The 25,837-nt window shown below is 41.9% G+C and overlaps 3 protein-coding genes and 1 non-coding gene across 5 annotated transcripts; 3 read left to right on the plus strand and 1 right to left on the minus strand.

The window, feature by feature from the left end:
* Positions 1–216: 216 nt before the first annotated feature.
* LOC136438838 (bactericidal permeability-increasing protein-like) lies at positions 217–10,108 on the plus strand. The gene is made up of 17 exons (XM_066433834.1): positions 217–311; positions 1,097–1,218; positions 1,762–1,873; positions 2,256–2,384; positions 2,685–2,758; positions 3,183–3,273; positions 3,739–3,802; positions 4,217–4,280; positions 4,845–4,936; positions 5,301–5,483; positions 5,910–5,975; positions 6,237–6,404; positions 6,842–6,915; positions 7,141–7,186; positions 7,510–7,573; positions 8,952–9,025; positions 9,300–10,108. Exons 2-17 carry the CDS (start codon positions 1,104–1,106, stop codon positions 9,441–9,443), a joined length of 1,560 nt encoding a protein of 519 aa, XP_066289931.1. The 5' UTR covers positions 217–311; positions 1,097–1,103; the 3' UTR covers positions 9,444–10,108.
* On the plus strand, positions 8,417–8,503 carry Trnay-gua (transfer RNA tyrosine (anticodon GUA)). Its single transcript is given in 2 exon segments — positions 8,417–8,453; positions 8,468–8,503. It is a non-coding gene; the product is annotated as a tRNA-Tyr (tRNA).
* On the minus strand, positions 10,099–14,098 carry LOC136438840 (OTU domain-containing protein 1-like). Of its 2 annotated transcripts, none has more exons than XM_066433838.1 (2): positions 13,884–14,098; positions 10,099–11,856 (listed from the first exon to the last, which is right to left on the minus strand). In XM_066433838.1, exons 1-2 carry the CDS (start codon positions 13,963–13,965, stop codon positions 10,607–10,609), a joined length of 1,332 nt encoding a protein of 443 aa, XP_066289935.1. In that variant the 5' UTR covers positions 13,966–14,098; the 3' UTR covers positions 10,099–10,606. The 2 variants fall into 2 exon arrangements, with proteins under 2 accessions (XP_066289935.1, XP_066289934.1); XM_066433837.1 differs by lacking the exon at positions 13,884–14,098 and adding an exon at positions 12,687–13,011.
* Positions 14,099–15,130: 1,032 nt separating this feature from the next.
* LOC136438843 (6-phosphogluconolactonase-like) lies at positions 15,131–22,734 on the plus strand. The gene is made up of 5 exons (XM_066433840.1): positions 15,131–15,424; positions 17,873–17,980; positions 19,446–19,544; positions 19,699–19,839; positions 20,809–22,734. The coding sequence occupies exons 1-5, from the start codon at positions 15,161–15,163 to the stop codon at positions 20,923–20,925; spliced, it is 729 nt and encodes a 242-aa protein (XP_066289937.1). The 5' UTR covers positions 15,131–15,160; the 3' UTR covers positions 20,926–22,734.
* The last annotated feature ends 3,103 nt before the right edge of the window (positions 22,735–25,837 follow it).

A 25,837-nucleotide genomic window follows, 5' to 3' on the forward strand; every position in this document is an offset into this window, starting at 1 on the left:
GGCCCCCTAGTGTATGATCTTGTTTCAAAGTAGGATGTCGTTGTGCGGCTTTCAAAAAAACTGTCGCGAAATGAGAGAATACGTCGTAATTATTGTCACATCAACTGCCAGTAGTCGCAAACATACGGGTAGTATTTTGACAGGTACGCTTATCTTATTGTTTGTTGACACGACAAGCTTTGGGTAAATAGCATCGATCGCCCTTTGTCCCTCTCCTCCGCCCAAACACCGGTACAAAGTAACAGAACCACCGCAGGTACAGTAGGGACGCGGGGAGTTGTGTTCCACAAACGCGCTTAGGATAATCAGAGGTAAGACTAGGCTTTTTACCAACACATATCCATCAAGTTGTAGCGTTCTTTTTTTTTTAAAATCAATCTCAGTGCTGTTGTATTTATCATAGATTGGCATGTCAATATCCAATCTCACGAACACACTGTTGCTCTCCACGTCGGCCTTTTTCTTATATTTGCACGTTTACCTAACTCTTACTCCAAATCATTGCGGATTGTGGTACATGGTATATAAGAACGCTTTAATACTTATGTACAATGTCAATTGTGCATCATGCTATTCAATGGACCGGTATTAAGAAAGGTACACGTTGGCATGCGCAGTATGCAGGTAGTTGCGGCGACCACACATGCACTTTGAACCTTGAACAGTTCTTCGGGTCATACTTTGTAGCATAGAATAAAAAATGCGACGATGACTTAAAAAAACAACAACTTAAAAACACTCTGCAACCTGGGTTAAAGTTGACTCAGGGCACATATGTATAACTTTATTGCACAACAATTGTATAAGGTACAAAGTATGGCATCTACTGGTACTTAACTACAGTTCTATAAGGCTAATCTGCTAAACAAGAGTGTATAGTATGGGATGTACATGAGCACCGTGGAATTTTGGCCCAAGGCTACTTAAACAGGTAGCCTATTTGATTGCGCTTGTTGCCTGGTACTGTGTAAACGAGTTTACGTATGCGCTGTTTAACTGTTGTTTAACAAATTTGATTGACTGATTTCCTGATCAGTGTGATCACTAATCAAAGCAACACAGTAAAACGTGCCATCTTTAAAAATCTCGTCCCCAGCCCCACGATGTCCTGTGACAGAGCCTTGCAGCTCAGCCTCCTATTGGTCAGCTGTGCCGCCGTCTTGGCGGGAAAGTCGCCAGGCGTAAGGAGCATCTTCACGCAATCCTGTCTTGACTATGGTAAGTCGTCTTGAGTTTAGTTCGCCTTAAAGTCTTGGCTTCTTCACTAGAAGAATCTTCAGATTCAAAATACGACGGTAGATATACGTTTTGAATACTCTTGATAATCAACAGTCCGTTTTAGGTAAAATAGCTCCAAAATGTTAAGTACTGGTTATATTGGACGACCTTGTCTTGACACCGTGAAATAAATGTCTTCACCTCACCTACTTGTCAATTCATAGTTTGGATTAGATACCTGCTCAGATACTGACGAAAGACAGCGGATGCTATCTGAAACGTCTGGCCGTTTACAAAACTTACCCAGTTGCTTGAGTAACTATTGCGCGCGCGTTGTGCACTAGTTGATACGAATCCGAGGAAGGGCATTCAGATTGTAGCTGCATTCGTCTTTCGGAAGGGACGTAAATGGGGGTCCCGTGATCGATCGAGGAGGTGCCTCGAACACGTTATAAAAGGCACTACAACAGCCTCCTATCTCAGATTGGTACCTACAGCTGGCTGTACTTCTAATGAATATATTGTCTTCATGTCATGACGCAGGCGCACGAGTGTTCAGCAGGATGATCCAGACGAACGTGGACAACATCCGCATCCCGCCCTCCAGCGGGGAAATAGCGTCACCTATCGGAACTGTGGAGTACTTCATCAAAAAGTGAGTTTGTCTTTGATTGCAGTCTTCTCAATAAAGGGGAAGGGCTAGCAACCCCTTCTTGTAAAGATATACCCTGCTACAGAAACAGCAAGGAAACTTCCTGACCTATGTGTCGCTAGGCACTACGAGGTGAACAACAACAAACCATCCATCCATCCATCTTTACATCCATCCATCCACTAATCCATCCACCAATCCATCCTTCCATCCATCAATGAACCAATCGACCGATCAACCTATTAACCAAACAATTGTATACATCTGAACAAAACAAATAGAATTAGAAGAAAAGTAAAAAATGTTTTCTCCCTTGGCATCCATCCAATCTCAAACTCATATCTAATTTTTGAACCCCCTCCCCACCTCCCCCCTCCCCATACAGCATGGAGCTGACAGATTTTGACATGGGCCACTCGCGCATGGGCGTGGTGCCTGAGGTCGGGGCCAGTATGAGCATCTCCGTGGATACTGCGGGCGTGAAGGGGGACTGGGGATACCAGCTGAAGAGCATGTAAGTGCATAGCCGCGTTTCAAAGTTTCAAAGCTTCGAAATATATCAATCAATCAATGACCTTTATTTAGACTGGAATGCCTTGGCCGCTCTTCCCAGAGGACTAGTTTGAGGGGGAGGTCACGGGAGCACAGATATAAAATAAATAGATAATAACAAAAATGAATTATTACAATAATATTAATACATAAACAAATACTTAACAAATTGTTCGATATCCCAGACCTTCGTCAACATTCCAAACAACGTACAACATATACGCTGCATCTCACTGACATTCAAAAATGGCTTGCTTTTCAGTTTTCCTATGGCCGACAGCGGGTCATTTGACGTCACCGTTGAAGCAGCTTATATCGATGTCGTCATTGCCATCAGTAAGTCACACTCTTTAATGATTTATTGATGTTCACGTTCAGCCTGAGTGTCATCCTAGTTAGTTCCAAGGGGCTCTCATACTCTCCTTTCACCAACCAGATGTGTCGGTGAAGGGAGGAGATTATGGGAGCCTCCTTGAACTAACTAGGATGACACTCAGGCTAGTTAACGTTGGCCAAAATTACAAACATCTCGTGGGAGAGTCACAAAGGTTTTCAACTGAACTTCATGTTAACGTTGATCATTGGTGTTGGTGGCCATACAATTCAATAGGCTGAACGTGTGTTTTTTGTAAGAACTACTGCACAGGGCCAAAGCGTGTCAACTCATAGGGCTCGAACCTACAACCCAAGATATCATTACATCACAGTATGTTAATATAATTTGATGCACTTTCAACATGATTTTCTTATTTCCTCCCAGTGGAACACAAAACGGGCCGACCTACGGCGTCCCTGGCGTCCTGTGACGCAGGCATCGGGAACATGGATCTCACCTTCCATGGAGGCGCAAGGTCAGGTGACATACAAGAAATTGAACAAACAAAATACTCTACAACCAGATGTAGCAAGGCACATGTTTTTTTTCTTTTTCTTAAACTTGAAGAAAGGCTCACGGAACCGGGAGCTTGGAAAACGTTAACATTTTTTCTTTCTATATCTGCTTGAAGATGATAAACAAAGCTCTTCACTAGAACTGTTTCTAGATGTAATCGAATATATAATACAACAACTTTATTTTTTTCTCCTCAAATATTCAGAGTGCAAAAAGTGAACAAAATGGTGTTTCATTATTTACTGTTTCAATTATACGGTAGCAATAACAATGACAATAACAATTAACTTCTTTTGCATATTCATGCCCAACATGGGCTAAATGCATTTGGTTCCATAATTGAAGCACAAGAAAAGGAACCTTGCGTTATATTCCATCTATATCTGCAGAAGCTCTAACAATTAGAATGTTCGTTGATTTCCAGCTGGCTGTATAACTTATTCTCACCCGTGATCGTCCAACAACTGAAGACTGAACTGGACGAGATGGTAACATAGCAAGTTGTTTTTCTTTTTGCTCTGAAGAGGTTTAAAGGGAAAATGTTATTTGCTGCTTTATACAGTTACGTTGACGGCTTTATACAGCATTGAATAGGACATAATGAATTGACTTCTAAGTAGGTGCGGCATGCAATGCTTGATGAAATGGTCCATGTAAACAACGAAAGTACAATTTAGATAAAGACATGGGGAGGGGGGCTTACCTTAGACCTTAGATCCTCCCGCAACTTTGTTGCATAGGTCGACTTGGCGGCGAACTTTCTCTCTCCAAAGGTTTCGGTTTTGTGCCGCTGCTGTCATTTCCGCAAGTGAATTTAATCCATGTTTCCTTGTATAATTTTGTATATTTTGGAGAAGGGGGCACTCGCAAAAATAACGCCGATGTCTCTTTGTCCTTCACAGTTGTGTGACGCCGTAAACAAGTCTGTTCAGAATAAAATGGACGGGGGTATGGCGAGCACACCAGGTACGTTCCATGTGCGAGTATAAGTCATCTCACAGTTCCGACTGCGCATGAGCTCTCGCAATGTATTGTGGTCTAGGTCAAAGTTCAATTTCCCTTTGCTAGCAAACAATTCCCCCTTGTCTAATCGTTTTCGCAACATTCTGCTACCAAACATAGTACCAAACTCGTTTTCAGTGACTCGGAAAAAATGAAATGACTTGTTGTTTACTATTTACTGGCTAATTGCCATATGAAATAATCGTTGAACTGCGATTGAACACCAAATCAGCACCAAGGACAGGAATAGATATGTTTGTGTTCGTTTGTAAACAACATAAACCAAAATGATGTGGATTGATTTTGATTTTGATATCTGCTTGTTTTCAGGGAGGTATTGGCTGATAACATAAGTGATTACGCCTAGCAATTTCCTTTGCATCTACCGTGTTTTGCGCTTTGGGGCTGACATCTAAAATCTTTGTTGAACTTCCATGTTTGTCGTTATATGTAATATTGCATTAAAAAGTGAGGTGCCCTCTATAACGAGACAACGGCTAGATGTATAAGGAATGGTTTGTTTTTCAGTTATCGTCCCGCTGATTGGAGATATCTATCTGGACATGACGCTGGTCGATGACGTAGTGTTCGGCATTGGTAATTGCCAGGCTCTAGTGAAGGTACGAATGAGTTTATATCAAGTAGAAATTATAGATCAATTGGAATTTAGGGAGCACAGAGCCTAAGATTACTCAACGATTACTTATAAGTCGAAACTAGACTGTCTACGAAATCATTGGCAAAGCATCGAGACCATCCTAAAAATCGAACACTGAGAAAAGCTACCGCAACTATAAAAAAAGAAACACGGTAAGCTGAATGTCCCAAGATAGATTAGTCAACAAAAGGACACAAATCATGTTGGCAATTTTTGTCCGAAACATTAACGTTGCCCTTCAAGCTTTGCTACCCAACTGCATGCGGTATCTTTCCAAATCACAATCAAATCTTATCAATCTTCATACCGTTAACCGTTGTTCCCAGGGTGCTGCTCGGCAGAACGGGACCAATCCCGACGCAGCTCTCCAACCACGTGACCTCCCCAACACAAACTACACCCGCGCTCCACGCATGTTGTACTATGACATCACGGAATATTTCTTCGACAGCATCGGACAGGCTTTTTTCCAGTCGGGGAGACTGTCTGCAGTAATCAGGCCTTCAGATGTGAGACCATCTTTTCTTTTGGGTTAAAAACAAACTTCTATGTTTGATATAGTAGAGTGCATTCATTCCTCAGCTAACTGACATCTTTCGCATCACGGTCATTCGTTAGTTTTATGACAAGCTGAATAAAAGTTTTAAACGGAAACTGTGCGGCTCCAGATGTCTTACTGGGGATGACTGCGGTGCGAAAGATGTTGGTTAGCTGAGGAATGAATTCACTTTACAAAACAAACTCTTATGTTTGTTTGTCGACCATACTCTAGCACTGAAAATCATTTTAGACAATTCCGAGGCACCATGTTAATCCTCGTACATTTTAGTCTGCTACTGTCAACAAAATAAGACAAATTTCTTGTGATCCCTATGAAAGGAATGTCACAAAGAATCAGCCCCCCCTTTCTTAATAATTACACTGTTCCCCACTAGGTTCCTGCCGACAGTCCGATTCAGCTCAGACCATCCGACAAAGTCATCAACACAGTCTTGCCTGAGGTAAGGTTTCTTACTTACAATATTCTTCTATCTAAACTTATAATTCATCATTCTTGGTTCGGCTACGCATCCATTTCTTCTTTGTATGAATGATATTTGTGCACACTTCGACATTGACCTGTTTGATAACTAACAAATAGAATGCTCATTATTATTATTCATGATTTCATACTTAACAGCCTAGCACAAACTTTCTATGCAGATGTCAAAATTGTCAAAATTTTTCCGCCACCATTTTGTGTTCTCCTTTCTTCTTTTCAGATCCAGGAGAAGTACCCGGATGCTACCCTGCAGGTGCATCTGAACGCGTCGGCTCCGCCCAAAGTGTCAATCACCGAGGAAGGAGCTGTCCTCTCATTGGCTGGACGGGCCGTGACGTATGCCTCTGAACAAGAAGGAAGATTAACACGATTATTTGGTGTGAAACTTGTGAGTATCTATCATCGGTTTAGATGTAGGAAAGAGGGTAAACAGTGGGTAGAGTAGGTCTTTTGTTACGCGATTTGCTGATCAATATAGTCAATTTTCATCTGTATCTACATGTATATAGATGGTATAGTCTCACTGCAGCCTAGCACATCAGCCTCGCAGGCACGCGGCGCGGTAGCAGCTGTTTATATTACACTTGTCGACCTGTCACACCTAAAGTTTGCACATCTAGCTGTAAGCTTTGTTTAAATCTATCTAATATTAATAAGCTTCTTGGTTGGAATTTCACTCTACGATAGTTCTGGAAAAAAATTTTGGATTGACAACTCGGGTACTTGAAGGCATAGCCATTTTTTGTTCTTTTCCGAGCATATATAAGATACTTGAATACGTATTCTTGGATTCGTGTTGAAGCTTTGTAATTTGTTTTTGCCTAGGCTATGGACGTACCCGTCAGTTTCCGCGTATCGGGGATAAATCTCACTGCCAACGCTTCGGCAAGTTCAGCCAGGTCAGTTCGAATTCAGGGCGACGAATGTGGTGCTGGTTTCCGATATGGGGCGTAAAATCGTCTATTTTAATGTAGTGTCACTTTTCTGCTCTACAATAGTATAATGCTTCCGCCGTTACAAAAATTGGAAAAGGTTTTAAATGTTGATATCACTTATCGTAACTTACAGTAAGCTATATCAACTTATTAACTTTACTTCTCTTTCTCTTACTCTTTCTCCGGTAGAGTTGAAATACAACCTCTCAAGTCGTCCAAGGTTGGAGAAATTGGGGTAAGGTTTTACTTGTTTTTGAGCTATTGTACATCTAATGGCGTATTTAGTAACTGCTATAGGATGGAGAAGGTAAATATTATGGTGTTTAGCTGTATGGAAGAAATGCTATCTTGACACTAAAACTGTGGTTAGAAATCACATGATATAGAACCGCATGAAAAAAGTTCCGAATCGAAAAAAAAACACCCTCTCTATATCTCCTGATGCGCTCCTAGGCGGACGCGATTTGAATTGCAGCTTTCTGTCGTAGCTCTTGACAAGTGAATGACATTTTGATTGATGTATAGCGACTGACGTCATTTCTTATCGTTGCTGCACAGCCTGACGCAGAGAAGCTAATAGAACAGTACCTGTGCCGGCAAGTGGTGATACCGTGGTTTAACAGTACGTATTCTATAGAGTTTATTTATAGCCCACATGGGCAAGCAGGCACACATGGTTTCGTCTCTATTCATATGTTATAGATAAGAAATTTCATATAGAAAGTTATGAGTTTTCTTTTTAAACGCGATGTAATAGTATTCTTTGCAAAATGTTACCTGCTTTCCATTGCACAAAGGGATATAACGGTCACCAACGGAAAGGGGCGTCAACAATACTTTACATTTTTGCGAAGTTGGAGGCGTTTCCACAAGAATGGGCCACGTTTCTATCTGTTATAAATAGGCCACGTTCCCATAAAGTGGACAGTAGCAGGCGCTGTTTGAGAGTGGTGGTATAGAATAGCAATAAGCATGGCACGCAGTAGCATATATATCAACCGCTTTTATACGACATGTAACGGCGTGCGAAATACATCTATCATGTCAAAGGAACCGAAGGTGGGATATGAATCTAGATGAAATGAGAATTGGAAGAAAACTGATTCGGACATTTGGTGTTTCGGCACAACTACTAATCATTTTGAAAATAAAGTGTCAATCATATTGATTCTGACAGAGTTTTGTACTCTTGGACATCACAATATCGCGACTTGAATTCTAGGCATAAACTAGTGAAGAAGTAAACATACATATGTGATTAATCCATTTATTAAAAGCAATGAATGAATGAATGATTGATTGATTGATTGATTGATTTTGAATTGGATCGATTACAATTTATCTCCACGTAAATACTGTAGTATTGTAAAAATCATCCTCCTGTATGGGCCATAATTTCTCCTGGACACAATATGACCAGGCACGCATCAGGAAATTCTATTTTGGGAACATGCTTGCCATCGTTCCGACGATAGCTCAGTTGGTAGAGCGGAGGACTGTAGTGGGGCGTGCTGGCATCCTTAGGTCGGTGGTTCAAATCCGCCTCGTCGGAAATATTTTGATTGAGGAAGAGCAATTTCTTTGGTACTTAATTTTCTTCAAAGCCATATGCACAAAATTCTATCAATTCGCTTATATGCGAACTTTAAACCTTTTAGTTTATTGCCTTGTTTTTTAACCTTTCCCTTGCTGACTAACTTTGTAACCAACAGGGAATCGGATGCCAAACAACTCTCCAATCTGAGGTTGGGCTGGCTGGTTTTGACGTGTTTTTAGACGTTTTTGTGGGACTTTCTATTTTGTCCCGTTTTCTTTTTGTCATTCGCCTACAGAAAAACAAAACGGGACAATATGGACAAAAACGTCTAAAAACACGTCAGAACCAGCCAGCCCAACCTCTGCTTGGAGTGTATGCCGAACGGCTACTTCAGAGTGCTAATGTTTAAAGTGATCGATAAATAGTTGTCTCACCTAATGTACATGTATTTTGTTTTCTAAAGGGTTCCTACAAGTTGGCGTTCCATTCAAGTTAAACAAGGTGAAGTACGTCAATCCGGAGGTTCTTTTACATAAGGTAAGTTAATGAGATACTAATATCATTTTCCTTTCACCAAAAAAGATACGACCAAAAGATAATATTTCACATGCGATATCACTTTGCTCAGACTTATAGGGCACAGAGAGAACGAAATCTACATTTTTTTATTATCTATATATTATTGAGGGATCATAAATACACAAATAGAAGGGAGATCATCGTTTTAGAACGACTAGATACATTTGGAAATGCTAATTAGTGTGAAAATGATCGATGAAAACAAACAATTTCTTACGTTCTCTCCACCTAGCACTATGTCACGATAGAGACGGACATTGTCATCGTTTCGCGCAGTGGTGGTCACGTGACATCATCGCACATGCGCACTGATAGGCCGTCCAGTACTTCACCGTCTCCTGCGACCCGGCTACAGACTCACCACACGCCCAGCTGATTTTAACATCCCTTTAGGCCCGATTTACACACAAGTTTTCGGAGTCGACTCGGGACTTGAGTGGCCTAGGGTTCTCCTTGTGCAGTCCCGAGTCGACTCAAAAAGCTTGTGTAAGCCGGGTACAACATGAAAAAAGCACGTCGTAATTTTCATAAGAATTGTTGAACAATGAGCACAAATTGAGCGTCTTTTCTCCACACTATGATCTCTCTACATTTGCGGAGAGGATCTGCCAAACCGATTTTGTGTGTCCTTGACTGGACAAAATTATGAAATAGGATGTTTTAAATGTGAATACTGATATCGCACTATAAGGAACGAATGACTAACGTATGATTTACCAACCTAAACTATTGTCACCTCAAGTTTTTATGTACGACGTAATGAGTCGTCGATGATTCCGAATTCCTGACCTTAAGCTTGTAAAATCAAGTGGCCGACTAAATTATTCATCAACTTATCAGTTTTTCATTGTTGTCGTGTTCGACATAATTCATCATCATCACTTTAGTTCTTTGTGTTTGGCATCGTGGACGTATGGCAGGAATGATTAAGAGACGTTAATTAAAGAGACGTAAAGTACATCAAGAGAACCTAATGTAAGAGATCCTGATGCTGTAGCGAGGCAGGATAATAAAAACAAGAGAGTAATCGATTGCATTTTATCTATATAATTTGTTTTGTTTTTTAATTTTATCTATAGGTTTGTCTGTTCAGCACACACAACCATGGCTGCCCAACTAGCCTGTGGCTATTACAAAGGGCTAGCCCTGCTGACAAAGACAAGACATTACAATGGCATTTTGATATGGACAGCATAACGAGCTATAACTACGTGTATATCATAAATACATGTACATAAAAACTATTGTATCTAAATGATTAAAATTAACGTCTATAATGGTATATACATTGAGAGGTCAGGATTGTTTCTTATTGTGTACAGTATGTAAGAATTACGTTGATGAAGGTTAGACATCCAGGTAATAAGATAAGCCAAAAATGATTATTCAAGCAACTGGATAAAATTTTCAAAATTAGCAATTAGCTTATATCTTCAACAACTGTAGCGATGTGTACATTTCCATTTCAAAGACACAAAACATTTTGTATCTGACTCAACATTTCATGAACCATACAGGCGTATTTGAGGGGTCTGGCTACTAAATGTTTCTGTGAGATATCTTCTCCACGGCGTCATAATGTCCGTAACTGAGCCAAGACAACCAGACAGTTTTATTACACTGGGCATCGCCTTCCTCCCGGACCCTGTGCACGCTTGACGTCACATCCGGTTGACCTGGAGTACCCCCGGTTGTCAGCCTCACGTCCACGTTGAGGAGATGCATCAGGGCCACCATTTCGGTGTACCCCGCCCACTCACAGTCTTCACCAGCTTTCGCAAAGTACGAGTCGGCGTCGCAGTCCAGAAAGGGCGCGAAGTCGTCCACATGGTCGCGCATGTACTGTACAGTGCGCCTGCGCAGGTCTGTATGCAGGCCCTGGTTACCGTAAACAGCGTGAGCTACAGATCGGTACAGACAGTTACCGTCCCCGGCGATAGGGCAGCGGCGGGCCCCTGCCTTTGCCAGGCTCTTATCCTGCAGGCTCACCTCTGACAGAATAGCGTCAAGCCTCGAATCTGAAAGCCTTTCCGTGTTTTGTTCGATGGAACAGTCTACTCGCTCCTCGCCTGTTTCTTTTTCTCTCGCCCTTTCCAACGACGCATTACTACCCTGGCGAGTAGATGCACGTACACCTGTACCCGCTTCTGACGATATCTTTCTGTTTCTAGCAGAAGCGATCTTCGACTTTTTGCTCAGTCTGTCCTCTTCATTCGGAGCCCGCGAAACGTCACTACGCTCTCGTTCCCAGCAAAACACCTCGTCCCCAACGTCATCAATGTCAGAATCGATGACAGAACCGTTACCCGTACTACCAGACACTCCAACCTCTCTACGTCTTCTTCCTTCTTCTGGTCTTTCGTAGCTGTTCCTTAAGAGTTCTGTGATACTTTTTCCTCCCACTCCCCACATACCTTCGCCGTCAGTGCTTCTAGGCGACAGATCTTTCTCAAAATCATAATCCCACGAGAACACGTCCTTTTCTCTTTCAAAAGGGCGGGGCATTCGAACTTCGTGTTTAACAGCAATCGGTACCCTTCTAGACGTCAACTTATCGTCCGCGTCTTCTTCACACGCCACCTTGCGGGCTCCTGGAGTCTTGCACATGTTTGAACGCCGATTGAATGTAATTTCAGTAAATGCAGGTTCCGGGGACGGTGACGGCTCGCCCTCCTGTCCTCCCTTCTTGATTAGCCTGATCGGCACGTTTCTTACTCTTGGGACGCCCCTTGGTGATTTCTGAGGCTGCTGATTTTCGTCATCGGCGACGTTGGTATCGCGTTGGAATCCTGCAAAACATGATGCAACAATCTATCAGTACATGTCCTTAATCTTACATCTATCCGTTTATACTGGTATCGGCAAAGCCAAACACTTTATCAAAGATACACATCTCGGAAAGAGGGTTTGCTGAAGGAAACATGGCTTGTTCATATATACAATAATGCCTACGCTACTAATATTCCGAGGCTACATCTAGGTGGTGAATGACAAGAAAAAATTGCAATCTCATCGGATCCATCCTGTGGCGTCGCCAAAAACTATGTACACATATCCCACAATGTGCATGACAATACAACTACACCTACACAACGTTGTAGTTGGAAAATCCCGATCACGATTCAAAACAGGGGTATCAAGTTTCTCTCGGTTACTTTTAGGCCTGTCCTACATGCCCTGTTGATATATGCGCTATGAGTGACTCAGTGACGTACTTAAAAATAGCTCGGGTCAGATCGACATCATAACCTGCAAATAACAGCGAAGGGGGATGTGTGTCTGTAACGCTGATGTTGAAACCAAAGGCTTGTAGCTTAAAGTAGAACTAAACCTAGCTAATGCAGGGTCGAATGTTCTTTTAAATGATCTTTTCATAGTCGATACAACGTTCAATCAAACATACTAACGTTCGATTGATCAAGACAAAACTATACGGTGTCGAAGACATTGATTTTGTAAGTGGAAGTACATCCATACACTTGACGGGATTTGCATTAAACCTAATCTTTCTGTTCATTTAGATAAAGTGTAGCTAGACATCACAATTTCATTCGTTTACAGACAAAAGACAACGCGAAACATTAATTTTCCGGCTTATATAGCTTCACAATGTACCCACCGTTACTGTTGGAAACTTGCTGAACTGTACCACCGGCGTTCTCGCCAACATTGATAAAAATCGTCATCCTTTTCTGAGTACAGAGGCTGCCTCCTCTTGTCATGCAACCGATTATTTTGTAACTAAAACTATCGCCTGTCAAGCTACGTTTTATACAGGGTAGCGGGTACACCCTACACTGGCAATTGCGCCAAGATAAACCTTGTAATAACCCGGCACCGTTATATCAACCAATCAGGACCTATTATTCCGATGACGTCTCAAGGCGAGCGATCTGATTGGACAACGAGGAGGCGTGTTCAATCAACAAGTGACAGATATAGGAATAGACGAATTCGTACGGCACAAACTGATTGCGTCATATGGGGTACCCGGTAAGCATTTAAACAGTAACCGCCACGTCAACGCGCTCTTTCGAGGGCGTTCGAACGGGGAATGTTGTTCGAACGCCTTCGAAATCGCGCAATGACGTGGCGGTTACTGTTTAAATGCTTGCCGGGTACCCCATATGACGCAATCAGTTTGTGCCGTACGAATTCGTCTATTGACAGTTGACGACGTCATACTGTCCTTTAAAGACCAACGGCTCATCAGCCACGAAGAATGAGCTAGCAACAGCAATAAGTCATGCCAGCCAAAACGTAAACAGTATCAATAATTCAAAATTAGGCGTGTTGGATTTCCTGTATACAATGAAAGAAACGCTTATAAGGAGCAATATCAACAAAGGTTGTCGATAATAATAAATGTTATATGCAGTTTTACATCTGTTTCATATACCAGTATGCGTATGGGTGAACGTGACTTTCCTATGCAATTGTATTATCAGGGATACATTTTGATAAAGTACAGCAAGCAGAGAACATGTTGTAAGACAATTTCTATCGTGTCGTATACGCTGGTAAATAAAAAAAGATGAATAAATATTATAACACATTACAACGCATCGTGTCAGATCCTAAAGGATTAATGTACAAACCTGTGGTCTCACTTTTATGATTTGGAAGTCTTGCGCGCGATATTTAGTGTCATCACACAAGTGTGAGCCTTCAACAAACGTGTAAACAATCACATAACTTACTAGCCTGAGTACCATCCTCCGTAGTGACCGCTGGCTCTCCGTGATTGGTAAGCGATTTTTTTTTTTTTGAGCCAGCGCGGTCACTACGGAGGATGGTACTCAGGCTAATTACTTACCCTTCTGAGAATAGATATAGTCCTGGGCCTTAGGCGGTCGAACGGTCCGTCCAAAAACTGCGTGTGTCACAGCCGGCGGCATGTCGTCTTGACTTGAAAAATAAAGACCCTACCTGTTCTCAAACTGAATTTACCTGTGCCAAAACAATGTTCAGGAATCGATTGGTTTTCTATTGCGTAGTGACCACTGCACCCAGAACATTCCGGCAGCCTCGCGAACCCGGAAGTTCGGCAACACAGCCAATCAGAGTCGGTCTGGGGCAGTGACGTAACCGGCATTGGATTGGTTCGTTGTGGACCCGCGCGACATGCAAATCTTATTTCTATCAAGAATAAATTCTAGAAACTTCTAGAAGAAACAAAACAATACAGAACCACGAGGATGGGTGTACAAGGCATCAATTTGCAGGAAAAAAAATTAAAAAACGATTTTACAACAAAGGCCATGTTGAAGACATCCTCTGAGTCCGCTGTTCATTGCAATTGTGCTTGTCGAAAAGGGCTGGGGAAATTTTTATTTTCCCGGTACAATGAGCCTGTAAACAATGTACATAACGTCTGTCTTCTCTGTCACGACCAGTGGAAAATTAGCTCTTATGTGAGCTAAACTGGATCGAGATCACTTTCACCGTTTCCTTCACTTTCTAAAAACGTTCTTGCTCGACGGCTAATTGAAATATTTAACAGTGTTTGCAAAAAGTATACATACAGTGAGTATAAAGGATAACGATAGCAAGAACTGGACAAGAACTGATATGAACTGCTACGGAAAGTAGTCTATACCTCATAATTTTTTGGGTTTGACTTCTTTGTTTGAAAGCAGTGGAAGATGAAGTTCCCCACCTTTTTTTGCAATAAGTGGGTTTTGTGAAATTTTAAAAGAAGGTTGTAGTTTTCTTTTCGTCAGTAAGCGCTTGGACATTGTGATGAGTTTTACTAGCTTCTTTTCATAGCTCTTTGTAAGTTATGTTTGGAATGTCCCTGTAACTCAACTGGTAGCAGCTCCTGGGAGTCCCCGGTTTGAATCCGGGAGAGGGTACTCTGGTTGGAGCTGCATTCGTCTTTTCGGAGGGGACGAAAAATGGTGGTCCCATGACCGAGGAGGTGCCTCGAGCTCGTTAAAAGGCACTGGAATAGCTTCATTGCTCAGATAGGTACCAACTGGCTGTACCTCAGATGAATAAACTTCAGTCGTGACTCGTGAATAAAACTAAACATGACGTCATGGGCACAGGTGGCTGTGACCTCTGACCTTCCTCTCAGCTGTTTGCAGCAACATGGCGGAAGAAGGAGTGCACGTCCTGGCCGGCCAGGCAGAAATCGGCGCGGAGCTCGGCGCCCTGATCGCCGCCAAGGCCAAGGAGGCGATCGACAGTCGGGGGGTCTTCACCATCGCCGTGTCCGGGGGCAGCACGACCAAGATCTTCTGCCAGGAGATGGTGAAACGGGCCGACGTCGGCTGGGAAAAGTGGCGGGTGTTCATGGCGGACGAAAGACTGGTGCCCCTTGACCAAGAGGACTGCAATTACAAAGGTTACAAGGTACAGTCGGTACTTCTGCTGTTAGGGAACTGGGGGGAAAGAATGCTCTTATTTAATGTGTCAAACGGATCCGGTGCGGTAGCTGTCAAAATTCGTAGCCACGCCCCCTAACGTTACAAACTTACATGTCAATTTGAGCAAGCCCGGATGTTTTTGACATATTTTTCACATTCGGTAATCAAATTAATGATTGACGTGAGGGTTAGGAACAAACGGCATTCAACGTTGAATGGCACTAGACATAGAAGTCAATATTGAATTTTTTATGTAGCAATTTCTTTTTTGTTACTAATTGTAGCATATCATTTTATGTGTATAGTTTTCAATCTGAAAGATATACGTTATTCACATTATATAGTAATTATAGTTAGGAACAGACGGTATGATATTCAGTGTAAAATTGCAGTTGATATGCGCAGATGTAGAAGTCAACATTGCAGTTTTTATGTAATTACTAATTGTCATAGTAAACTGCATAATATTTAGGTGTATAATTTTTTTATATTTTTTATTCTAAAAGAAAAACATTATTCACACAAAGTACCAATAGAAAACCCAGAGTTTTGATATAATGTTACATGTATGTTTAGTTTGTTGAACGTCAGTGTTTGGACAACCACTTTAAAGTATACTTAAGTGCATTAGAGATAGAGATTGCTTAATAGTTATGTCACCATGGATGTTGGTCTGAGTGTTTTATATTGGATTTCATAACATCATCTGTATCTGAGCAACATTAATATCCATATAAATGAGCCATTGTGACCTCTTTTGTAACAGGAAACAAAGCAGAAAGAATTAATGCACTCTGGAGATGCAAATGATTAACCTGGCAATGTATGTATTGTATTGACATGACTCAGTTTCTAGGAAATTACAGTAGGTTTTGATTTGGCTGCTTGAAAAACTTACAAACTTAATTTAGCAGTAGGAGGGTGTAGTGAGGCATTTGCAGTGTTTTAAATTTGTAATTGAAACAACAATAGTAACACAGAACAATACATATACTGTAAATGCAGAAATGTTCATGGAGGTTTTATGTTTGCGATTTTCACGGCAACCGTTTCACCGCGAACTTAGAACCACCGCAAATATTTTTGTCCAATACTGTAGTAGTGTGTGAATATAGCGCTGCCACAATCTTAAAACCACCGCAAACACTCCATTTTCGCCTTAGTGGGAAATAAAGACCATGTGAACTTAAATGCATTTACAGTACTAGACGGAACAATTGCTTTTGGTGCCATAAGCTCACAGTGAGGCCACCATAAAAAATGCAATATAATATAAAACCACAGCAAATATTTCATGACTTACAGTACCCTGGAAGCCAGACTGTAGCCAGGCCCTACCCAGTCCAGCCTGGATACCTGACAATAACCCCTTCTGGCCAGGGGAGGCCACATATGAGGAATAGAGTTGGCACTTGGCACCCGGTCTCTCTTGGCACCCAATCTCTAATATAAAGCGCAAGAGATAATAAGGGCCATGTGCTAACTGGTGGCAGGCCAATTTGCTGAAGTATTAGCGACTGTGGTGTAGGGGACTGGTGCCGAGGCTACCAGCTCCTGGGCTAACAGGATGCCAGGAACTACATGTATATCTGATTGTGCCTCTGTGCAGGCCCTGACAAGGATGGCTTCTAGGGCAATTTAGATTTAGGTAAATGCATTGCAGAAAACACACACACACAAAATATGCAGAATAAGGCAATCTGATTACGAATTATGTAAAACTGAAAGAGCTGATTATGCTTAGAAAAATGTGCTAAATGAAACAATAAAATGGCTAAGGGCAGTTTGGACATATCGTTGTAACTTACCTAAGATGAAATTTGCTGATCTTAGAATTGACCCTCCTATATATTTTTACACCATCCTTGTGGATTGTGTTGATAGTTGGTACATCATTCCATACGTATGCTTCTATACTGCATATGAATTTTGAACCTTGGAGTAAAGGTTCCCAATTTTAGAGATTATAGGTTTACTCTTTTGTGACCCTGAGGTTTTGGGGCTGTGTTGTGTGGTTGGACTGGAGTACTAGTATATATACCCGGTAGAAGGTGCACAAGCAGATGACTTTTGTGTAAAACGGGTCTTTTTGTATAGCCGACAGGTAAATTTGAAGATTTCTGCTTGTGTAGATTTGAAATCGCATCATTCAGTACTTCAGGCCATGTTGCACTGAGTTGATTTTCAGGTGACATCCACGGTGATCCACCTGTGTATTAGTTTTGCCTGTTTTAAAGAAAACAGAGTCCTAGTACTAGTTCTATGAACAGATGCGCATCACTACAAGAACATTATAATGTTCTTGTAGTGATGCGCATCTGTTCATATGCTTGCACAATTGTAACCATTGGCTAGTGTTGCAATCAGTGTATTTCTCCTCTTACGAATGAACTGTTAAAACTATTGATTTAAATGCTGACCTTTGACCTTACAGGACGCCCTTGTTGGGAGCGTGCCATTGGCTGCGGAGCACATCTATCCCATCAACCCCAGCCTGAGTGTGGAGGCGGCAGCCGAAGATTACACACAGAAACTCAAACAGGTCAGGGTAGTACTGTAGTACTAGTAGTCATTAGTTGTAGTAGTTTATCGTGATACCCTTAGCCCATGAGGGCTAATTAATCTTCCAGGGTTCATCTATATATACACCAACATAGATATATATAATAAAAAGGTTAATGATACATACAAATTACAGTATATTTATTTAGCTTTCACAATTTTGGTCTCTCTCCGTAAACTGTCTGACACTGGTTTTCAGAGTTTTTATATCAGTCGGCACTCGGCAGGTCATTCCAAAGCGTCACAGCTCCGTACACAGACTTTTTCTTTCTGTTTCAGGGTCTGATTTTCTCTTCCTACAGATTCAACACTACATGGACTCTTACATGTTCCCATCCTTTTTCACAGAATCTCCTGCTATCCTTGATCTTCCTCAATTTTTGGATTGGAGAAATCCACTTTTCATATCTACAGCTGCATACCATTTACAGTTGACAACAAAATTATTCATAACCATTGTAATTATAGTTGCCTTGGCAAGAGTATCAATGATTTTCTTGTCAACAGCATCAAAAAGGCTCCTCAACACTAAGCAATCCTTTCATCTCTTCTATATTTGGAACGTAAAACAATAACTACTAGTCAAAGATATATTCAGCATCATGTAGTTTTCAGTGCTGATCAGATGTTTTGTCGCTCTCCACAAAATCTCTTACAAATAAATCTTTGGGAATGGAACAGGTGCTTCTGGCAGAGTAGCCCTTGTGCAAGCAGACATAAACAAGCACATTAGAGTGCAGCATTGTCACCCAGACAAGCATGAGTCAGCCTAACGTATTGCTTTGTTTATTTTGCAAAAAGATTGATGACATAAAGTCAAAGTGAAGAAATAAACATCCAAACAGATTGTGGTAAAGATTTAATCCCCCACTGCTTTTGAGTGTACATGTATCAACATTCCTGACAGTACCTGTTATCATAATTGCAACTTAAATTTCTGGCTTTCTATGATCTTTATATATCAAAGCAGCACAGAGAAATAACAATAAAAATTAAAACAGTATCATTTTAATTGGCTCTACAGCTAATCTAGGTTAAAGACACAAGACAACTGTAACAAAAGTTGATTACTGCAGATATAATCTTGTAGTATCTTACCTCAGTTATGCATTGAGGTGATGTGAAGCATGATGCTTTTTCAAGTAGCTAGTGGTGGTGCGGTGCGGCTTCGCTAAGGCTCACGTTTTTGACCAAGCACACCGGGTCACCCCTACTCTTAGAATAAGTGTGTTGGGTTCTTTTAGTACAGAGGTTTGATATAAGATAATACAAGTGTATACCAGTGATAAGTACCCTGGTATGATGGTTTTATGAATGAATGTTTTCTGAAAAGTATTTAGAAGATAATTGTAGATATCAACCTGGTGCCTTGCCTATGCATATTGTACCTACTACAGTGATAGATACTTGTACCCCGGTGTGATGGTTTCATTTTCCTGTTGTAGGTGTTCAGCGAGGACACCCCTGTGTTTGATGTGGTACTGCTGGGGATGGGTCCTGATGGTCACACAGCTTCCCTGTTTCCCGGACACAAGCTACTGCAGGTGGGTTCTCCTGATTTGAAAAGTCATCTGTGTTCGTGAAAGCCAGACACACACATACCCACACAAACAAACACACAGACCTGAAAACGTAACCTTCTTAGTGAAGTTGATGATGACTGATGATTCCAAATTTCCAATGTTGCCTGTTTTACAGGAGAAAACCCTCCTGGTCGCCCCAATCAGCGACTCCCCCAAGCCACCGCCCAACCGTGTGACCTTGACCTTCAAGGTACTGAACAATGCCCGCTGTGCCGTCTTCGTCTGTACCGGGGAGGGCAAGGCAGCCAATGTTAAGGTAAGACTTCAAATTTGCAATTTTGCTGGATGAGAAAAAAATATTTTAGTTAAAGTCCTTGATGCACCAGATGGTGCATAGGTCGGCGCCCATCTCCATTTCAATACCCCCTGGGCCACACATACAACTTATACTCTTTCCCAAATGCTGAGTACTAAGCAGAGTAAGCAGTACATGTACATGTATGTACCATTTTTTAAAGTCTTTGGTATGACTCGGCCAGGGATCAACCTCACAACCTAACGTGTGCTAGGCAAGCACTCTACCAACTAGGACATTGCACGCAGGAAGAAAATCAGGGTTGAAAGTATTCTGAATCAATTCAGTCAAGTAGCTATGTTTTAAAAACACGCATTACTGGTTTTATCTACTAACATGATTCCACCAGGGTACATAATTCCGCCACCCTAAAATGATACGTCCAAACAGATCTCCAACCCAACATCCCCAGTATAATGCACTCCTGTACATTCAAGCTGCATACCTGGAGGGTGCTGCACTAGAGATCTCTCAAACCCAGTGTTTCTCAAGGTGGCGGATTTATGTAACCCTGCAGATTAATGTTAATGGTGGTTAGCTGGTAGTGATTTTCACTGCGCTGTGAAACTTACTGGTCACTAAGGTCCGGTAAACCGAAAGGAATTTTTTAATAGTATATATAGCCGTCATAACCACCATTTGGCATAACACACCAGTATTGCAGGCACACAGCGCGGAAGCAGCTGGCTATATTACACTGAACGGCCTGTCACACCTAGTCTTTGCACATCTGACTGCAACCGTGAGGATGCTCCTACTGTACTCGATGACAACAAGTTCCATTCTACTATGTTTCTCGGAAAATACAAATTTTTAAACACATCAATCCTTGGTTGATAACTCTGATACATGAAGGCATGACTACATGTATTTCTTGTCCTTTTAGTATGTTTTAGTATGTTTCTCATCATAACATGTATCTTCCCACAGAATGTACTTGAGGGCAATGAGGAGAACCTCCTACCGGCGGCGTTGGTCCAGCCCCTGGACGGGGAGCTTCACTGGTACCTGGACACTGCCGCTGCCAGCCAGCTGTCCTCACAATGACTGCCGGCCAAACTCTGACCAAACCTGACCAAGTCCAGGTCCCACCTAGTCTCTACCAGAATCCGTGGGTAGCTGGAATACTGTAAATGCAGAAATGTTCGTAGTGGTTTTATGTTTGCATTTTTTGCGGCGACCGTTTCACCGCGAACTTAAAACCACCGCGAACTTAAAGCCGCCGCAAACATCCAATACTGTAGCAGTTTGTGACTATACTAAAACCACCGCAAACACTCCATTTTTGCCTTAGCGCGAAATAAAAACCATGCAAACTTAAATTTTGCAGTGGTTTTAAGTTGTGTCCAGACCACTGCAGAAGCGGAATACAGTGGACTACAGTAGGCTACAGTACTACTTTATGTTAGCAGTTTTCATGATTGTCTCTTCACCGCAAACTTAAAACAACTGCGAAAATGTTTGTTCTGTCTCCTGCCTGCCTTCCCCCTCCAAGCACTTCAGACTGTACTTTGTACAGTATTGTGATGTATTAGAGGTATATTAGTATTACGGTGAATATGCCATTGGTTCAACTGCAAACTTAAAACCACTGTGAACACTCCAATTTCTCCCTACTGTGAAATCAAATCACAGCAAACTTGAAGCAATTTGCACTATGCTGAATAATTTTCCAGTGAAGTATGATGACTCTCTGGCTAGCTGAATGCTCTGGCAAACTATTAAACTTTTTCTATGTTTTGGCCAATTTCTACTTTTGCAGCCGCCTACGGAGTCTGGTAGAGATTAGATCCCATCTGCTAACACATTGAGGGATGACAAGGCTTAGAGAGAACCAAAAGAGTTGTTGTGTAATGTTTGTGCATCATCAAAAGATAATATACACTACTGGTATACTTTTTTGCTTCTATAGTAATATAGATTTTAGTTTGAATGCTACAAAAATCATGGTCATCGTCACAGTTTACATGTTTATGAACTGAGATAGTTTTTGTGTTGAATCTGCAAAGACATAAACTTGATTGTCTTAGTTTAAGATGCCAGTTGGATACCATGAAAGTGTTTGTTTTAGAACTTTGAAGTATATCGTACTAATGGATAATGATATGGTTACTTTAATACAGTTAATAGTGTAAATGAATGACCAAACATTGTAATAGTAGAGGGATCTGGACTTGAGCAACGTTTGCTTTAAATCTGCTGTTGTCACGACCAAATCTACAGCCTCGATGTGATGTTTCAATACTGCTGCCAGTCAGCCAATCAGGTGTCTTGTAAAGGGCTAATTTACGTAGCAAAACTTTGCTGGAATCATGTGGAAGATCGTCTCTGATTGGCGGAAAATGTGGAGAGCAAAGGTCGAACTGAAAGACTTTATTGGTAACAAACAGAGTCCAAAGTTCATCACAAAATACGAACTCAGACATGATCTGATGTAACACAGTCGAGTGTTAGTGACTATTAAAGTGTTGTAGTGTAAGTGCAGTTCGTGTATGAACCACAAGAGGTCGCTTCTGCACCAACACTTTGATTGATCTGGAGGTTCCATGTACTTGTGGACACACATGATAGAGGTACCAAAGAAAACCCACCATTGCTGCATGGGTAAGAGAACAAAAGGGATACGATTCTAAGCCCAGAATAACCTGTGTTACATTCTAGCAGCTATGTGATGGCTGCTTTGTTCGTATTTGGTTGAAAGAGTCGAGAGCCTTACGATGCTCGCAGATGAAATGTCTGCTGCTTTACTGATATATTGTTAAACTGCACGCTTTAAGAATAAAATGTGTAACGTTAGAAATATAACGTGTCTTTATGTGCGTATGGTCAGTGTATGAAATACACAATGATTCAATATTTCGTATTCTTAAAAATGATTAATCATCATATAGCCGGATGATGTTGGCCAATAAGAAGGCTCCATTTTGCAACAACCACCAGTAGTTCCCGGGGTGGAGTGCTATTAATGAATGTTGATGAATAATGCTCATATTTGCAGGATTTACCTAAATTGATTCCAATTTCATTTGCTTTTTGTCGTCTTTAGAAAAAATGTCTTCGGCATATGTGTGCTAGGGGTGGGCCTGTGACTTTTAATCATGTGATTATGGCTATTCAATGATAATGTTGATGACCTGCTGTGTGTAAAAGGTATTATAAGGCATAGTCAGTTGATATGGCCACCTCATAAACCACTGAGTTAGCGATGCGAACGAGGTGGTTATAGGAACCGACCATGCTTTATGGAACTGCATACACCTCAGGATGGGTCATTAACCCTATATTACTAACACAAAGGAATTAGACCTAACTAAATTTCTGAATGTACGACACCAGCCTTAGTCAATGAATGAATCCATTGCTTCTGTGACGTTACTTTATGCAGAGTACAGACATGTGAATAGGTGAGCTCTAGATCACACGTAACGTGACGATTCTTACTTTCTCCAGAGAGAGGGAACATCAACGTTTGTTTGTTTGTATTACATACCCGGTAAACCACCAGGTTTGTACTAAAGGCTGCATATCCGGACAGATGTATATGATCCACTCACACCGGGAAGAACCCCTACCCTTTTCGATGAGCGTGGTGGGGTCTTTTTATGTGCTCGAGGTGTAGCTCTCCTCAAACACGGGACCTCCATTTAATGTCCTATCCGAGGGACGTCCCTAACCAAAGCTAGGTACTCATTTTCGCCTAAGTGAAGTGGGAAAGTCGTTTCAAGTTCCTTTCCCAAGGGCACAACGTCAAAGAGACAAATCAGGGGACCCAGGATATGAACCCAGGACCTCTGGGTTCTAGGCCAAACACCCTGCCACTGCACCACCGCGACGCCACATGTTCTACAAGTGCGTGCTGTGGCACCTTGAAGGTTGTAGAACTAGGTCGAACCTGGCCCTGGGGTATAACTTATCTCTTGGATGGAGAAAGAAGAAAAGTTTTGCATTAGCATGTTTTGTAATTAGGTCAGCTACCAAAAAGTGCTTTGATGTAGTCTTGCAACCGCCCCCATAAAATGTCATGAAATATCAATGCCAGTGGGTTTGCAAGCGAATTAGAGAAGAAACAGAACCCGTACGTCTTTCGTGTGTGTGTGTCTGATGACTTGCTCGATGGTTATTCTCGTTCAAAGATGATTTGAAAGGACGGAAATTAGTTCAACGTTCAAAGCATGACTTTTGGAAATTTTGTTTATTGATTGAGTATGAAACTGGGACGCAGAAGCTCTGATGTTGATGTTTCGGAAGATCGGGTGTTTCTGGTCGACTTTATCCCGCGAATTGATTCATTAGCGATTGACAGCTGAACGCCTGCGCACGCGATGTGCGGCGGGGGCACGTGTTGTTTCCGTCAGAGATGAAAGAACTTCAACAAAGATCAAATAAAATCCGTAAAAGACGACAGGCATGAGACGCGACCTAGATTTGCGCGTGCTTTCGATTCTCTCTGTAAGAAACAGGAGAGAGAGAGGCGCTTTAATGGACAGTGAAGACAGACTCCAGTTGTCGTGGCCAATGGAGGCGATCTTTTATTCCAGCAAACTCATGTCCTCTCTATTCCTATTCCCAGTCTGTCCTGACTAACATATGATGTGATGGCTCATTCCCCGTCGTCGAGGATTAGTGGGACGGGGTTGAACAGGCCCTCTGGTGGCTGAACAGTCCTATCCTATAGTAGCATGCTCGTCCGCATCTATTGACTGTGTTCCTTATTCTATATTCGATAGTGGATGTTGTCTGTTTGCATAGTTTGTATTGCCATACCCGGTAACCCGCTTCACGGCGTAACACACCAGGTTTGTACTGAACAGTACAAGCTGCATATCCTGACAGATTTATTTGATCCACACACACCGGGAAGGACCCCTACTCTTTTCGATAAGATAAAGCGGTCGAACCTCAGACTGAGGACGAAGCATGACGCTTTTTCGTTCGCTAGTAGTGCAATGCGGCTTCGCTACGGCTCGCGTTTTTTGCCAAGCACACCGTGTCACCCCTACTCTTCTCGATGTGTGTTGGGTTCTTTTACGTGCAGAGGTTTGACGCTTGAGGTTTATGCCTGAAGATCCCTCATACACGGGGCCGTCGGCTTTACGTCACCATCCGAAATGACGAATGCAATCCCTTACAATATGTCCGAGCTGGAGTCGACCCCTAGGATCGAACTCGGGCCCTAGGATCCACGGCATTTGTGGTTGTGTCCTTGGGAAAGGCACTTTACACGACTTTCTCCACGTCACTCAGGTGAAAATGAGTACCTGGCTTTGGTTAGGGACATCCCTCGGATAGGACGTTAAATGTTGGTCCCGTGTTTGAGGAGAGCCACACCCCGCGCACGTAAAAGAACCCACCACACCTTTCGAAAAAGAGTAGGGGCATGCCCCGGTGTGAGTAGTTCAAAACCTACAGTCCTATAACCGCACATGGGTTCTCCTTTAGTCTAGTTGGGCAACCCTGGCATGTACATGCTGAACCAATAAATTTGGTTAAAAAAATACTTTTTTGCACGTCCAGACTTGGTTCCTGACGTTTAGCTAGATTTTTTTTAACTTGATCATGAACCTACTCGTATTTGCAAGCCCAGTTTAGGTCCGGAGTTTAGGTACGCATCACTAGACCGCGTATCCATGTATGAAGCTTGCTAGATTGTCGCATATCTTCTGCATCAAAGTTTCATGTCTCATTCTTTACATGATGATTTTCTTCTGTATGGTTAAACGGGTATAATAACCAGCCTTTGGCAAAACACGTAAGCCACCTTCTTCACAAGAAGCCGACAATATTGCATAAGTCGTTTTGATATAACCCCCGCTATTTTTCAATTAGTTTCCAAATTGTTATCGCTGCGCATCTTGATGTGATATGGCTTCTAACAGACCGTTACCTGGATACAGCTGATAGTTTCTTTCATTTTGATAGGCACAAAGTCTTGCCTGGTGTTTTGTGATATTTTGCTCCT

Source organism: Branchiostoma lanceolatum, chromosome 7 (genome assembly GCF_035083965.1).
Source record: "Branchiostoma lanceolatum isolate klBraLanc5 chromosome 7, klBraLanc5.hap2, whole genome shotgun sequence".
In the NCBI taxonomy this organism is placed as follows: Eukaryota; Metazoa; Chordata; class Leptocardii; order Amphioxiformes; family Branchiostomatidae; genus Branchiostoma; species Branchiostoma lanceolatum.

Coding starts and splice junctions, on each gene's coding strand:
- LOC136438838 (XM_066433834.1), top strand. CDS start 1,104: ATGTCCTGTGACAGAGCCTTGCAGCTCAGCCTCCTATTGGTCAGCTGT. Junction 3,274..3,738: donor ACCTTCCATGGAGGCGCAAG/GTCAGGTGACAT, acceptor GTTGATTTCCAG/CTGGCTGTATAACTTATTCT. Junction 7,187..7,509: donor CCAAGGTTGGAGAAATTGGG/GTAAGGTTTTAC, acceptor GTTGCTGCACAG/CCTGACGCAGAGAAGCTAAT.
- LOC136438840 (XM_066433837.1), bottom strand. CDS start 12,789: ATGACAAGAGGAGGCAGCCTCTGTACTCAGAAAAGGATGACGATTTTT. Junction 11,857..12,686: donor GCAAGTTTCCAACAGTAACG/GTGGGTACATTG, acceptor CATGTTTTGCAG/GATTCCAACGCGATACCAAC.
- LOC136438843 (XM_066433840.1), top strand. CDS start 15,161: ATGGCGGAAGAAGGAGTGCACGTCCTGGCCGGCCAGGCAGAAATCGGC. Junction 15,425..17,872: donor GCAATTACAAAGGTTACAAG/GTACAGTCGGTA, acceptor TTGACCTTACAG/GACGCCCTTGTTGGGAGCGT. Junction 17,981..19,445: donor ACACACAGAAACTCAAACAG/GTCAGGGTAGTA, acceptor TTCCTGTTGTAG/GTGTTCAGCGAGGACACCCC.